Source organism: Biomphalaria glabrata, chromosome 11 (assembly GCF_947242115.1).
Source record: "Biomphalaria glabrata chromosome 11, xgBioGlab47.1, whole genome shotgun sequence".
NCBI classification, from domain to species: Eukaryota; Metazoa; Mollusca; class Gastropoda; family Planorbidae; genus Biomphalaria; species Biomphalaria glabrata.
In genome coordinates, this window is record NC_074721.1 from 33,519,359 (window position 1) to 33,534,963 (window position 15,605).

Consider the following 15,605-nt stretch of genomic DNA (forward strand, 5'->3'; position numbering starts at 1 on the left):
ACGATTGAAGGATTAATTTCCCTTATTGCTGTCAAACAAAATAATTAATAACCAGTAATTAATTGACTAATTGGTTACTCTTTTTTTTATTCATGTCCTGCCTACTCCAATTAATACTTTCAACTTGATCCGAGCATGGGTGTAGAAGAAAAAACATACTTTTTACCAGACAGACAAACGAGATACAAGACACCTTCTTATCTTATATAATACAGACGTTACTTCAAAAAAGAAGATAATTACGTCCTACGCGTCATGCATTTAGTCATGCATATTAACCAATGACTTAAATTCTGCCAAGTCACTGGAGACAGAGTTGATACAGGCTTTGTAAAAACACATATACGGCCATAGAGAAGACAAAATTACAAATACCATTTACACAATAAGTTACTTTTTATCTTTCACATTACAAAAACAACAAAACATGCCTACTTATAATAAATATTATATTAATGATCAGTTAATTAAAAAAAATATTGCGATATTATAAAATAAAAGTTTAGTGTAAAAAAGAAAATCTTTTGAAACACGGATTTAGAAATTATTTCTTAAAAGTTCATTTTTTAATTTTTATTTGCACAGCTCACATATTTCTATGAATTAGATTATTTTAATCATTCAGACCTCTGTATATAATTAAAATACAACTTCTGTCAGAACCAATCAAAGCAAACATGAATAAGTTAGATTGAATTAAAGCAATCAGGCCACAACCAATTAAAACTTACACGATACTGTCAGGACACCACGGCTGCTGTCAGAGCCAAGACTATTAGTCGCTGTACACTCGTAGGTTCCACTATCACTTCGTTGCAGGTCTTTCATAAACAAGTTCCCGTTGGGCAACTGTACAATTCTTCCGTCAGGATCTGAAGACAATTAGGAACAATTACCTTCGATTCGTTTAATAATATTTTTAAATATAATCATTTTTGAATGTACTAATAATGATTAGCTAATCGAATGTATAAAGCAGAAAGTAAGGCGAATGTATGTGGGCTATGTATATCGCACATAGTATCATATCATATCGTATCGTATCATATAAGATAAGATAGAAATCATAATCGTGTGATTAATATTGTTAAAACGTGACATAAATGTTCCTTAGATCTTGGCTGAGACCGTAGTGTATGTTTAATACACCATCCACAACCGGAACGCGCTAAAAATTAAACAAAATACTTAACTATATCTCAATTAAAGGACGAAACTTTTTAACAAATCGGGTAAATCCGTTTTCACAGTATTTTATATTAGATGTGGCTGAACGGGTAAATCCATTTTCACACTCTACTTTCATTTTTGTGGCAAAATTAAAAAAAAATGATAAGGAAACATCAGCCATGTTTGACTTAGGTCTACATCGAATCCACTAGATCAGTAATACCCAAACTTAAGGCCCGCAGTATATAACATACCCTTATGGTTATTATTATTATGCTAGACCTGAACGATTATTCTTTCTCTGGCGCTGCCAGGGTTGAGTTTTGTTAAAGAGAAACAAAATTCATTGTAGTTTCATTATCAGTTTCCACTTATTAATTTTCTGGTGATGTGGCAGGTCTGCAGCAGTACCGCCCTCTGCCAGGCAACGAAAGGTTCCCACAAATGCCAAGAGCCTTGAAGGTATCTGTGAGGTCGGTTGTTATTATCCCCTCGGTTGATATAACAATGGGGTGTTTTGTTGTTTTAGATAACTTCTATAAACGCTAAATCTTTAAGCCAAGGTTTCCATATCTTCGTCGTTTTTCTTAAATTATGAGACAGTGGTACGGCGATATCAATAATGGTGGTGGCTTTTTCTTTTTTTTTATCGATGAGCAGCAGATCAGTGCGATTAAAATCTACCGTTTTGTCTGTCAAGATAGGCCTATCCCATTACAGCTAATGATCAGTAGACTCGAGAACCTCTTGTGGTGAGTATTTATAATAAGGAGGAGTATCCTTACCGATCAAATTGTGTGTCAAAGCCAACTTGGTTATGGCGACCTAGGTAGGCTGATTCTGCTAGGGCTGAATATCCTGCCATTATGTGTTCAATTGACTCCCCCACATTATTATATTATATTTTTTTATTATCCAGTAGTAAAAAAAAATATGAACAAAACTAAGAAATCCTGACAATAGAATATCATTTGTCTATATTTAGCAACACATGAATGATTAAAACATTTAATCTTATATTTTGTTCCTTCTCTAACTACTGGTTATTATTATTCTACCGTTGACTTTAAAACATACCGTTAAATAGACTACAGAAATTTGACTTATAAAATGACTTGGGTAAAGTTGAACCGTTATTCCGTATTGAACGAGACCAGTCTATAATAATGCCACATCCCGTGGGCAGTCTAGACCAATAGCTCGTTGCCAAAGGTCTGTGCAACATGACAACGAGCTATTGGTCTAAACTACCGAGAGATTGTGACGTTGCATGTCTGTGTTAAGGCCTTCTATAAATGATGGTCTTAGTATTGGGCCATAAGTGCTAAAAGAGATTCCTTCAGGTCCAACGAATATAATGTAACTTAACATTAGATTTAACTATTGCATCAAAACTAACCAGTAGCAGTCAAAGGGACATTATCTTTCTTCCAAGTAATAGTTGGGGCTGGGGCAGCCTCTGGTTGACAAATAAAAGTCAGAGAGCCTCCTTCAGTTCCTAGTTGAGTCGGATTTAAAGGTCTTCGCCTAAAAGATGGCTTGAAGGCTGAATTGAAAAAAAGAATTAACATGATCTATGAAGTCACACCATGGAAACATCTCTATAATTCATTTTCCCAAACTTTTTCTTTAACGGAACACTCAGCTAATTTAAAATAGTTTAACAGAATACTACGATTAATGCCCATGCTGCATAATTTCCTATTTATTAAAATGAAATAACAACAATAACAAAACCATATTCTAAATTTAACCTTATTATTTTATTTATTCTCACGCATATAAAGAAAAGAAAATATACAGAAAGATGAATAAAATAAAATAACATAACAAAATAACAGACATAGTTACTGTGACGGTAGTCTCAATATCACACATCATTTAGTAAACTGAATTATACCATGTGGTGTGGGGTCAAGTCTGTTTCTGTACTTATACTTTGTTGTAACATAATAATAAAAACGCCTGCATCGCACACATAATTATTAAAAAAAACGGAAGTAAAATGACATCATCATTATCAAACTTTATTTGATTGACGCCTTTAGAGGTTCAAGTCTTCTCTTGCAAAAGCTCTGGAAAGAGACCCTGTATTTGTGTGTGTGTGTGTGTGCAGTGCATGTATGTCACCTTACAGGTCGAAGGACCAAGACAGTGCCCGCCGAACTTTTCCTGGTGTCCTTTGGTAGCTGGAATAAGCCAGCCTCATGCTCTCGGGGTGCTCTGAAAGTATCCTTCCTGGTGCCCTCTGAGAGCTGGAGTAAGCCCAGCCTCTTGCTCTCGGGGTGCTCTGAAAAGACCCTTCCTGGTGCCCTCTGAGAGCTGGAGTAAGCCCAGCCTCTTGCTCTCGGGGTGCTCTGAAAAGACCCTTCCTGGTGCCCTCTGAGAGCTGGAGTAAGCCCAGCCTCTTGCTCTCGGGGTGCTCTGAAAAGACCCTTCCTGGTGCCCTCTGAGAGCTGGAGTAAGCCCAGCCTCTTGCTCTCGAGTAAAATAATGATCGCTTGTTTTGAAGTACTAAGGAACTATTCAGACAAACTCGAGCCAGAATCATTGAATGGTTGATCTTGATCCCTAACCCAAATTTGTCAGAATATACAATATTATGTTTCTTTCCGTTACCGAGAAAAGATAATAAATTCTTTGTGTGCCTAGTTACTCCAAAAGTATGTGAAACACTGCGAAAATAAATTTACATGTAAGCGAAGAATAGAATTTCGATTATTAGTATGTGAAAAATAAAAACTAAAGAAATATTCCACCATATGCAAGACTTTCACAAGTTTCAATAATAATTAGTAAACAGGAATAAAAGCAGAACGGAGAAAGTCTCCTATAATAATCCTAACCCGCAATTTAAAATAAAAGGGAAGTAAGTCTAACTGACCTAAGACTCGAAGTTGAGCAGACGTGAATACAGTCCCGTGGATATTGGAAGCGGAACACTGGTACATGCCTTGATGAACCAACGGCTGGGCTTGGGCAATCTTGAGCACGTTAGCTTTCACCTAGATACAGGACAGGAAAATAAGTTATTTCAGTTTCACAGGTAATCAAAAGTACATAGCACATTGTTATGGAGTGTGTGTGTGTGTGTGTGTTTCTATGGTGACGGTGGGAGAGGTTAGCGATTGGTTGTGAATGATGCAACATAGGTGGCATTGTCGTCACTTGGTCTTAGGGTAGACGATTCCAGAACGTGAGACTGAAAAGTTATGTGTGTTATTTTAGTGAATTAGATTTTTTAAAAACGATTTTATTACTAGTGTACATTTTTGTTAGTCTTCGCCAGCGTGAAAAAAACAAACACCTCTTATTCTTGGTTTTGAGTAAACTCCTACCGGTTATTATGACAGATTATTGTGATTAACACTAATTATTAACAAGCAAAATATAAAAATTAAAAAAAGAAAAAGCTTATCTAAAGGGCAAGAACTCCGTCCTTAAAAGTATATCTACTAATAATGTAGTTATTTCCCTTATTCGATATCAAAATAATTAATTGACTAATTGAGTATTTTCTTTTACTGATTCATGTTTTGTTAAGTAAAATAAATAATTGTTTAAAGTATCCACTTAATTGGAGAATGCGTGAGGGAGAAATAGCGTTTACAATTATTTAAGGGAACTAAAAAAAACTAAAAAAATTAGCCATATCTGTGAATATTGAAATATTAGTTTCGCTTGTCATCAGTAAACAAAATAATGAATTACCAGTAACTAACTATCAGTTTACTACTTTGTTTTATTGATTCATGTCTTGTCTATGTCATTGAATAATTCTGCGAAGTTTCAGCTTGATCCGAAAATGGGTGTGGGAGAATTAACGTGTACACCCATTTTACCAGACAGACAGACAGAGAGACAGAGTGAGTTGAAGCTTTGTAAAAATACCCGATGTTTCATGATAATGATACAATGTAGTGTGCTATGATTTATTCATATAATTATTTGTATGTTTTAAGAAAGAAAAACAAAACCAACAAAATGACTGACTTAAAAAAAAAAAGAGAGAGGAAACAGGGTGCTATTGTCTTACCTCGACTGTGGTATCAGCAGCAGTTATCAGCACGCCATTTTTGTACCAGTGGTACACGGGCTGGGGGATCCCTCTTGCTTCACACCGCCATGTAAACTGTCTGTCTATGTCTATGTGCTGGTCTTTCAATGGAAAGATGAAAAACGGTTTGGCTGCAATAAGAGTGTTACACTTGTGAGCATGTCAAGTTCGTTTTATCCAACAAACATACTTCGGAAATTGTATAGGTTTTATGATTTTTACATTTACTGAAAGTTCAATTGCAAAAGATCATGAACAAAAAAATATGAAGACCTAAAACCATGAAACCAACTAATAAGTTTTTGATTTCAGATTGCTTTGTGTAATTATTTCCATCATTCTGGTATCATAAATGTGTAGGGATCTGATGCTGATTCCTTACTCATCATCATTTCTGTTTTTTCAATATTTAAAACAAATTAATAATAATAATAATAATAATAATAATAATAATAATCTTTATTATCCGTAATAAATTACGGATTAATTAATAATTAATTTTCCATTTGGAAATTCGTCTTACAATCTGAGCATTACACCAAACAAAACAAGATATTTATAAAAACAAAATATACTTGCACACCAGACTCACTCATAATTTACATGTAGGCCTATAATGTTACAATTTGATTGATTTCATTGCCAGGGGAACAATATTTCATTTCATAAATGGAATAAGCCTTGTAAATTTGAATACGAGAGGTTCCAAAATTATTTTTTTTAATCTGTTTTCATATTTTTTTCTTTTGTTCAGTGAAATTAGTGGCTTAAGTCATTTCTTAAAAATAATTAATTAGTATTTGTGTAAGAATTGCTGAAGCTATTGGAAAAGTCAAGACAAAAAATAAGCTACTCTTCAGACAGAAATGGCATTTACATACAGGCAGCAGCCACTATTGTTTGCCCAGTTAGTACCCCAACAATCAGGACTAAAAAAGGCTCTGCCTGCCACATGAGCAGACATGGAAATGCCCTCAGGCTTCTGGATCGAATGCGATGGACAGAGTTCAGTGTATGATGGTTTTCCAACATTGTAAAAACATACATTTTACATGCTTACAAACTAATTACCTTCTATTTTAACATTGATTGATTTCTCAGCCTTGGCGGAGTTGCCTCTGTCTACCTGGCAAGTGTAGTTCCCGGCATCCTCTAGCTCGGCATTGGGCAGAGTGATGACACGATTGTGTTCTGAGTACTGGGACTTGCTTGGTATTGGTCCGTTATCTTTCCTCCAGGAGTAGTACAGTGGTAGCCTGGTCAGTGATGGGATATATACGTGTAGACACGTGGATAAATAGCAGCACAGGTCTGGTCGATCTTCTTACAGGTAGGGGAAGCTACTACATTCTTAGAGGGTTCATTGGATGCACAACAGTATATTACATACTTTTCATTACTTCCCTTCACCTTTCAAGTTATGACAACATACTGAATCGCTTTAAACAAGCAAGATATAAAAAAACAAAAAAACTTTAAAAAAAAAAAAAAAGAAAGCTGATATATAGTAAAGGGAGAAAACCGTCCGAATGATGCAATATCTCTCAAGGCTTATGTCCCCGTTTTCTATATGAAACAAAATTAATTAACACTTATTGATTAATAACTCGTTACTTTTTAAAATTGATTCCTGTGTTGTCTTTAAGAATGAATAATTGTGCAAAATTAAAACTTGATCCGAGAATGGGAAGTAAAAAAAAAACGTGTAAAAGAATCCACCCAGACAGACAGACAGACAGAGTTGATATAATCTTTGTACATATGGACTACTAGTGCATGTGATTTAACAATAAGTGATTTTAGCATCAAGATATTCCCAATTTACTAGCACTACGGACCAAATTATGGGTACTATATGATTTTCGAATGCTGTTATTATCTTATGTTATAAATTACAGACGTTACTTCAAAATATGTTATAACTCATTCATTTGTTTCTTAATTCTGGGAATTTAAAAACATAAATGTTCCTTAATGTATACAATCCCGCTATACGGCCGAGCGACCTCAATAGTCCGACGGTTACTGGACCGAGGGGTGTCGGATAACTGAAAACGTCGGATTACTAAAGGACAGCTGTCCTTCAAAGAATTTATCCGCATTTCAAGAAACGTCTATTTATGACGTAATGTGATACTCTCTTGGAAGTTCAAGGGTGTAAAAGAAACAATAGACGAAAGTGTTAAAATTATTGATCTAAACAATTCAAAACAAATTATTTCCATTTTCACATACTGTACAAACTTAGCAACATACTAAATTAATTTACTATAGTATACATTAGTTACATGAATGTACGTCGACACCGCGTCGGATTACTGAGTGTGTCGGATTATTCAATGATTATCAAGAGTCGACTGTAATATCGAAAACTAACTTTCCGTAGGCGAAGCACTCTAGAGTTAAAGTGTCTCCTCTCAACGCAGGCGTAGGAAACACCGCTGGGAAGTCGTTGTGGATCTCTGGGCCATAGTCACTAGGAGCTGTCACGAAATACAAGAAACTATTTAGACACTTTTTTGTTTACATAAGTTTTAACAAAATATTCAAAATATCTTCTACCACATCAATCAAAGCTAAAATAGAATTAAATGTGCAATTGAGAATATTGCTACAGACAATGGACCATAGCATGGAGAAACACATACTAACATAAGAAGCTTGTTTTAATAGGATTTCAAATTACATGCATGAACTCCCCCCACTCTCAATTACCAAATGGAAATCCTAAGATGCAGTGAGGTATATAAGAGAGGTAGATACAGTAATGTTGATGCTGTGATGTAGATCTTTGGTCAGGTACAAGAAATAATTTTGCAAAATTTCAACTTGATCCGGGATTGAGTGTGGGAGAAATAACCTTACCAACCTTTTTTTTTACCAGACGTACAGAGTGAGTTATTATAAGCATTGTAAAAAAAAAAATAATATCGGACAAGACTTATCTCTTATTAGTGTCACTTACAATCTCCTTTGATGATGAGCTCTATGCCGAGACTGGTCCTGCTGGGTGGCTGGGAAGTGGACATGATTTGACCAACAGGCGGCATTAGAGCCACCACGCAATGGTAGAATCCTAAAATAACATGGCACGTGATATAACCAAATGGACATTTATTTGCTGTGTTTAAAAAATATAACCAAAATTTCTACTGAAATATAATATTCCGTGTATATTTTGTATGAATTTGTCTAGCGATAATAGTATTTAGGGTTTGAACTAAACTTCTGTAGAAAACCCTAGAGTTGGGTCCAGTTATTTAGTTATTTAACTTACCGCCATCTTGTGAAGCTGATTCTGAAATGTAAAAATGTCCATTCATGGAGACAAATAAATGCGGATGTAGGTCAGTTCTCAGGAAGTTGGGGCCCCCATCCTCCTTGTACCACTTGATGTCTATAGCTGAACAACAAGAACAACAACAACAACAAAAGTTTAGCAACATTTTTACAATCTTAAATATTTTATGGGACATTTTCATTAACGAAGTCTCCAGTTTATCCATCTATCCATCCAACCCAGTGGCGCTACAGCACTAGGAGGGCTCTGGCCTGCTTGAACACATCCCTCCATTCAGATCTCTCCTGAGCCTTTCGTCTCCATGCCCAAACCAGAAGCTTGTTGTAGATCTGTCTCCACATTATCAATCCATCGCATTCGGTGTCTGCCTTTGGGTCGTCTTGCCTTTTAGTTATTACCTATATGCAATGTTCGGTCCTCTGACATTCTTTCAAGGTGACCTACCCAACATAGTCTGTTCTTTTTTTTTTATTTCTCTCCGGTTTATCAGGTATACCAATTACGGAAGGATTGCTAAGCTATGCAATTTTAAGTAGCCCCCTATAGGGGAAAAGACGCTATTAGTTTTGTGTGGAATGTCTGTCCGTGCATCCGTCCGTCCCGTTTAGATCTCGTAAACTAGAAAAGATATTGAAAATCCGACATAATGATATTTTACAACATTCAAAGTTATGATGCAACGGCTACTTTTTTCTTTTCTGACAGTGAAAATTTTAATTTTTAAAATCAACTATGCAAGCAGTTTTTTTTCATAAAAATACACCATTTTTACAACTATTCCTATTAATATTAACTAACAAAGTAGGCCGTTTAGTAAGTGGAAATACACCCTCATATTGTTAACACATTTATGCAAACGGTTTTAATTTTTTTGCCAAACAATTTTTTTTACATATGTATTGCTAAGTTATGTAAGTTCTGACATATTAATTACTACATTTACCAAAAACAATTGTTACTATTTTTCAAAGAGAAAAAATCTATTTAATATGCATATAAGTGGACCATAATTTAAAACAACAATTAATAACTAATTTTTCATATTATCGCGTGAACTGCAGTGCCCTATAACTACTATGGCACACTTAACTAAAGGAATTATTATTTTTTTTTTTACGGAATTTTTTTTTACTTGAGGCTTTGAGTAAGAAATTGACCCTTTACAAAACAATTAGATAAACATTATAAGACATCAGTTAGGCCAGCATCATATCGAACTTTACATTTACTTTCATCTATCCCTTGGTCTGCTGGACCATTGAGGCACCACACAAGATCTGTCAACCTTCTTTCTCCATTCTTCTCTGTAATTGGCCTTTGATAGAATTTCATTCTGATATTCTTTCTGAAAATATTAAAACCTTGCTTTTTACATGCCTGGGTGGACCACTTCAGGGGCCGACTTTGAGTTTGTGTTTCCACACAAACTGTATTTGTAACGTTGTTAAATCATATATATTTTTATTTTTTTTTTACATTTTTTTAAGAACTGCGAAATGAAAATTGGAACACAAAATATTTCCAATTCGTTTAGTTGGCAACACTTCCCTCATTCTGTACACCGGATACACCAAACATCTGTATAAACAGTTCTCCTGGCATTGTTACACATCTCTGTTCAGTATGAAACCATGTAAAAAGGACCAAAAGTATTTGCCTGCGTTTGTGTTACCTGGGTTATAGGCTGGGGCTTTACAGTTCATCACTGTGCCCTTGTACTGGAAAGCTGTCACAGATCCTGGTGGGTCGTTGGAGAATTCAAACAGATCTGAAAGGAAACGTTCCAATTGGTTTCCATTTACAAGATGTATGACACACACAGCAGTAATATTCATGAATTCACATGCAATTTATAAGACACCAGCATTACCAAACAGTTTGGCCCGATGATTCGTTCCCAGGCTAAACATTGTTTATTTTGCCACCCCTCCTTTTGTTCTTCTTTTCTTACGTAGAACAATGGACCCCCCCCCACCCCTTTTTTGTTTACTTGTAACAATATAATGATATACATTTAAACGTTCCCTTATACTTTCCATTGGCCAACTTATTTTAGTAACTATTAAGTTGGACTGGATATTGTTTTGGCCTTGGAACTTTTTTTTTTATTACATCCTGCAAATTTTCACATAACAAACCAATAGTTTCCATGACAACATCATTACAAATGTCCTCTCACATTAATGTATTGTACAAATGCAAATGATCACGTGACTTCAACAGCTCAGCTCTGCCCACCAAAAGAAACCTTAGGATTGTCTTTGTAATAATTAAAAGACATATTCACACGTTCTTATCTTATAAAATACAGACGTTACTTCAAAGCAAGAAGACGATTACGCCATAGTCATGTATGTTAATCAATTACTGCCAAATCGTAGATTTTCCTGGCTGATTGAGGCAACCCATTCCATGCTCTAATAACACGGAGGGAAGAAGGAGCATTTGTACACATTTGTTCATATGGAACAAGAAATGAGCCATTATCTCTGTGTCTTCCTCGGTATTATATTAGGTTCTGATTTCAAGATTATGGTTCAATGTTTTATGTATAGTTGTTTCGTTAGTTTATATTACTCTATAATCTAAAGTGTAGACAATGTATTGGTCATTTGTTTCTGTGGCCTACGGTTAAAGAGGGTGTCATGTGACCAGTACAACTACTAACCGCCTTTACTTTTGCCCAACTAATGTCAGGTACCCATTAGATCCCGAAATAAAAATCTCCAGTCTTTACCAGGATTCGAAACCAGGATCTTGGATTCGGAAGCCAAGCGCTTTGCCACTCAGCCACCGCGCGCCTTTTACTAATGGTGTTACTCTAATCCAGTGTTTCGTTGCTCTATTAGAGTCTATTTGAGGCTTAGAAAAATAACCCTTCCACACAACTTCAAAATAAAAAAATACAAAAAATGTTACATCCAAAGTAGATATCCACTGGATCTGATAAGATCGTTCCGAGTTCATTCTGCGCCTGGCACTGGTAGCTACCCTCGTCCTTCCACTCGGTGGGCTGGGTGATGGTGAACTTCCCGTTAGTGATGATGTAGTGGTCATCGGACGTCACCAGGACAGGCGGGTCATTGCGGACTTTCTTGTACCAGACGTATATAGGTTGTGGGTTGCTAAAACATTAACGAACAAAATAATTAAAATTTATTGTTCGTTTCTTATTGTTCGTTTCTTATTGTTCGTTTCTTATTGTTCGTTTTGTTAAGCTCTTTTTTTTTTGTTTGAGAAACAGATTCAAAGGTTTGCGATGACTTAAATCGGGCTAAAAATATGTTTTACATGGTAGGCATCTAACGCAAATGAGTGAAACTAACCTCCGACTGCAAGGAAAGAAATGGACTTTCATTGATTATATCATTTTTTCTTTTATCGAGATATTAAATCTATTTTAAAGAGTTTTACAGTCTCACATCGATATCTAAATAATATCTATGCATTTTACATAACAAAGCTCTTTGAAGAAATTAAGATTCGCTTCTATGATGTAAATTAAAAAAAAAAATTATATATATATATAAACGACAATTATTAAACATCTGCTACTGATGTTCAAATTGAATTGCAGGAAAAAATAGATTTACACAATTAGGTCTTCAGTAAAAAAGAATGTTTACATAGGAGGCACAATAAAGATATGGCTTCATTTGAATGTTTCAGTACAATTCCAAAAACTGTGGTCGAAAAAAAGAATTATGTTGCAGCTTTTTTTCATCAACCTACATGGTTCACCTAGATTTAGTACGTAACAAACTTAATGAATAAGCAAAGAAATAGACTGGATGTAGCGACTAGAGGTGACCTTCGCCTTGCTTTGGCTAATTTGGAGCTTGAAATTTTTAATATTGTCAGACTGCAGGAGGCACACGTTTTTCATTTGGTAGTGAATTCAGCAATAATAAAGTTTATATTAAAAATAAGAATACATTTACAATTAAACCTTAAAACACTAAGCCCTAATATACAAAAATTTAAAAGGGAGACTTTTCTTAGGATCTGAAAGAAAGTCATGACAATGAGATTAATTTTTGTGTGTAATTACTACAGATTATTTGACATAATTTTTGTATAATGATAATAATGGCAATGCCTTCGATTCCAAAGATTAAGTCTGAGTGCAGTGTTTCACATAACTAAGCTAAACCAGTTGCGACCTGCATATTTTCCCAAATATTATGTAGACAAAGCTGTTGTCTGCTGGCGGTCTATATTCTTTCCGTCTTTTGCGCCTGTCTTCAATAATGGCTTTTCTTTGAGTCTCAAATGTTTGTCCAGCAGCTTTTGTGAGAGCTTTTAACTGTCTGCCAGATAATCCTGCCTCTATGCAGTGAGGGCGAAATGGCGCCCGATTGTATCTTATAGCGCTTACAGGGGGCATCTCTGTAACGCCGTCCTACTCTAGGGGCGCCAAAGAAGATCGCCTTTGGCATGCGGTCGTGTCCCAAGACCGCATGTTATTGACAGCATAAAAGTTGATAAATACATGATATTTTGTTCAAATTTGATTTATCACGCTTCTTTATAAGTGTTTTTCTTAGAGGGGGGGGGGGCGCTGGCGGAGTATTAAAAGAAAAAATACGAAAAGGGGGCGGTAGGTTAAAGAAGGATTGGCCATCTCGGTTACATACTGTCCAGCACGTGTTAATATGAAAACCTACTTAATGGTTGTTTTAAATTATGTTCCACTTATATGCATATTAAATAAAGTTTTTCTCTTTAAAAAAAGAAGTAAACATTTTTTTTTTTGGTAATATGTTGTAGTTAGTGTGACAGAACGTACTTAACGTAGCAATACAATTGTCGAAAAAATAATATTTTGACAAAAAATCTAAAACCTTTTGCATAAATGTGTTTAAAAAAATGGTAAATGGTTAACTCCCTTACTAAATAGACTCCCGTGTCTGTTACTATTAATAGTGAATAGTTGAAAAAAATGGTGCATTTTTTTATGAAAAAACTGCTTGCATAGTTGATTTTAAAATTTAGAATTTTCGCTTTTAGAAAAGAAAAAAATTGCCGATGCATCAGAACTTTGAATGGTGTATAATATTATGATGTCGGATTTTCACTATCTTTTCTAGTTTACGAGATCTAAACGGGACGGACGGACAGACAGTCCACACAAATCTAATAACGTCTTTTCCTCTTTCGGGGGACGCTAAAAATTAACCACTCAATGCCATTTTAATAATCATGTCTCGATGTACACTTTAAATTTTAATTACTTTCAAGGGACTTCATTTTAAATGATAAAATAAAGTAGGAAGGGAAACAAAGAAGAGAAAGAGATTTAGAGAAATATGGGCAATAAAATGGAACCAAATAAAATTTTAAGAAAGTGAAAGAAAAAAATGCGAGAGTGAAGAGACTTTCAGATAAAGATCTAGTTGATGTAATAATGAAAGATGACTCTTGTCTTTTAATGAATAACATTACTTGCGGTACAAGAGTAGGTAATTGAAGTGCGATTCTATCTTAGCTTATAATATCACTTTATCACTACTTTTATCCATAACGTAATAAAGAAGTTACATTGTCTGATTATCGATTAAATAAGTAGGGTCTACATTTAATTTGAATCCGCTAGAGAAATACAAAGATGTTGGTTTATGAAGTTCTTATAATATTTATTATACATGTAAAGCTAAGTCTTGTGTTTTATAAATAATATTTAGAACAAAAAATAATAATTTAGATTTTTTAAAAATTTTTATAACAATTTTTTATATTATTAGCATTTATATTATTTTTCTTTTTATATAAAAATAATTATAGATTTAATAGCTTTTGATTAATCACAGTCTGCAAGAAAACAATAGTTTCATGTTTGAGTTATCTCTCTTAGAGTAATGTTTATTCCATTTTATACTTAACACTTTTAGTTGTTAGGAGTTCACTACAGTGTCATTAAAGCGTCCTATACTCGCATTTTGCGATCTATAGGGCAGATGATGTTGACGTCATCTGTTTCTTTGCCCAATGGTTAACGAGCAGGGTGTCATGTGTCCAGCCCAACGACCAACTGCCTTTACTTTCCCCAACTAAAGTCAGGTACCCATTAGAGTTGGGTGGACTCATAGGTGGCCCTAAAAATCCCGAAAAACGAAATACCAATCTTCATTGAGATTCGAACCCATTCGGAAGCCAAGCGCTAACCACTCAGCCACTGCGGCCCTCAGGTGGCGAATAAGGGAAATAAAATAACCGGGAAGGACCAAAATGAAACCTGCGGCCTTGCATGAAATGGAGGGATCCATAAAGGACAGGGCACCTTACCCGAAAATAAAGGCAGCTATCCAGAGAGCTGAAAGGTCAAGATGGTTATGCGCAGGGCCAACAACTCAGTCATATCAAAATATTGTGCGAAAGTTAAAGCGCACATGAAAAAGCGGACAGATCATAACTTTTGTTATCTAGAAACAGCTAAAAGTCCGGGCATGGAGACGTAAAGCCCAGGATAGATCAAAATGGAAAGATGTTCTAGAGCAGGCCAGGGCCCTCCATGGACTCTATTGCCACTGGGATGGATACATTTCTTTCAGTCATTAATGATTCAACTCTTGACAATGACCGGGCTATTTACCTTTGTGCTATGCACTCAATATAGGTCTGGGCCACTTCGCCCACAATGACAGTGGTCTGAGGTTGTACAAGAAATGTAGGTCCTCGTTTGATCTCATTGGGATCTGTTAGGTTGGTGCCAAACACTGAAACAAAACATAGCAACCTATACTTCAAGTGTACTTATTCTATAAATAATAGACTACTTAGTGACTTAGTGGCGTAGCCAGGGTGGGGGATGGGGGGGGGTCCAAAATTGAAAATTCCCACATGGTCCCCACTCGAGGGGAAACCCAAATGAGTGTCCGAAATTTGTTTTTTTTTAAACATTAAATATTACGCCATTATCTCGTGTCATGGTGTTGGTCAAAATTTAGCTTTGTTTTTAAAAAGTATTCTTTTTTTTCTATTGTTTGTTACTAGTGCAATTATTCTTATTTCATAAATGACGTAATATTCATTCTCTGGCACTGCCACGGTCGAAATTAGTTTTTTGAGGACCGCCTT

The 15,605-nt window shown here is 35.3% G+C and overlaps 1 protein-coding gene across 2 annotated transcripts in view; it reads right to left on the reverse strand.

Moving 5' to 3' along the window:
• The window catches only part of LOC106065335 (contactin-like), a 57,646-nt gene that overhangs the window by 21,623 nt on the left and 20,418 nt on the right, over positions 1 to 15,605 (reverse strand). For both annotated transcript variants that reach the window (XM_056005007.1, XM_056005008.1), the window contains 11 exons: positions 15,121 to 15,244; positions 11,448 to 11,653; positions 10,201 to 10,296; positions 8,505 to 8,630; positions 8,193 to 8,303; positions 7,605 to 7,710; positions 6,299 to 6,483; positions 5,207 to 5,358; positions 4,055 to 4,175; positions 2,570 to 2,716; positions 732 to 872 (listed from right to left, as the gene is read on the reverse strand). In XM_056005007.1, the coding sequence (XP_055860982.1) occupies positions 732 to 872; positions 2,570 to 2,716; positions 4,055 to 4,175; positions 5,207 to 5,358; positions 6,299 to 6,483; positions 7,605 to 7,710; positions 8,193 to 8,303; positions 8,505 to 8,630; positions 10,201 to 10,296; positions 11,448 to 11,653; positions 15,121 to 15,244 (1,515 nt within the window). The remainder of the gene's footprint in view (positions 1 to 731; positions 873 to 2,569; positions 2,717 to 4,054; positions 4,176 to 5,206; positions 5,359 to 6,298; positions 6,484 to 7,604; positions 7,711 to 8,192; positions 8,304 to 8,504; positions 8,631 to 10,200; positions 10,297 to 11,447; positions 11,654 to 15,120; positions 15,245 to 15,605) is intronic.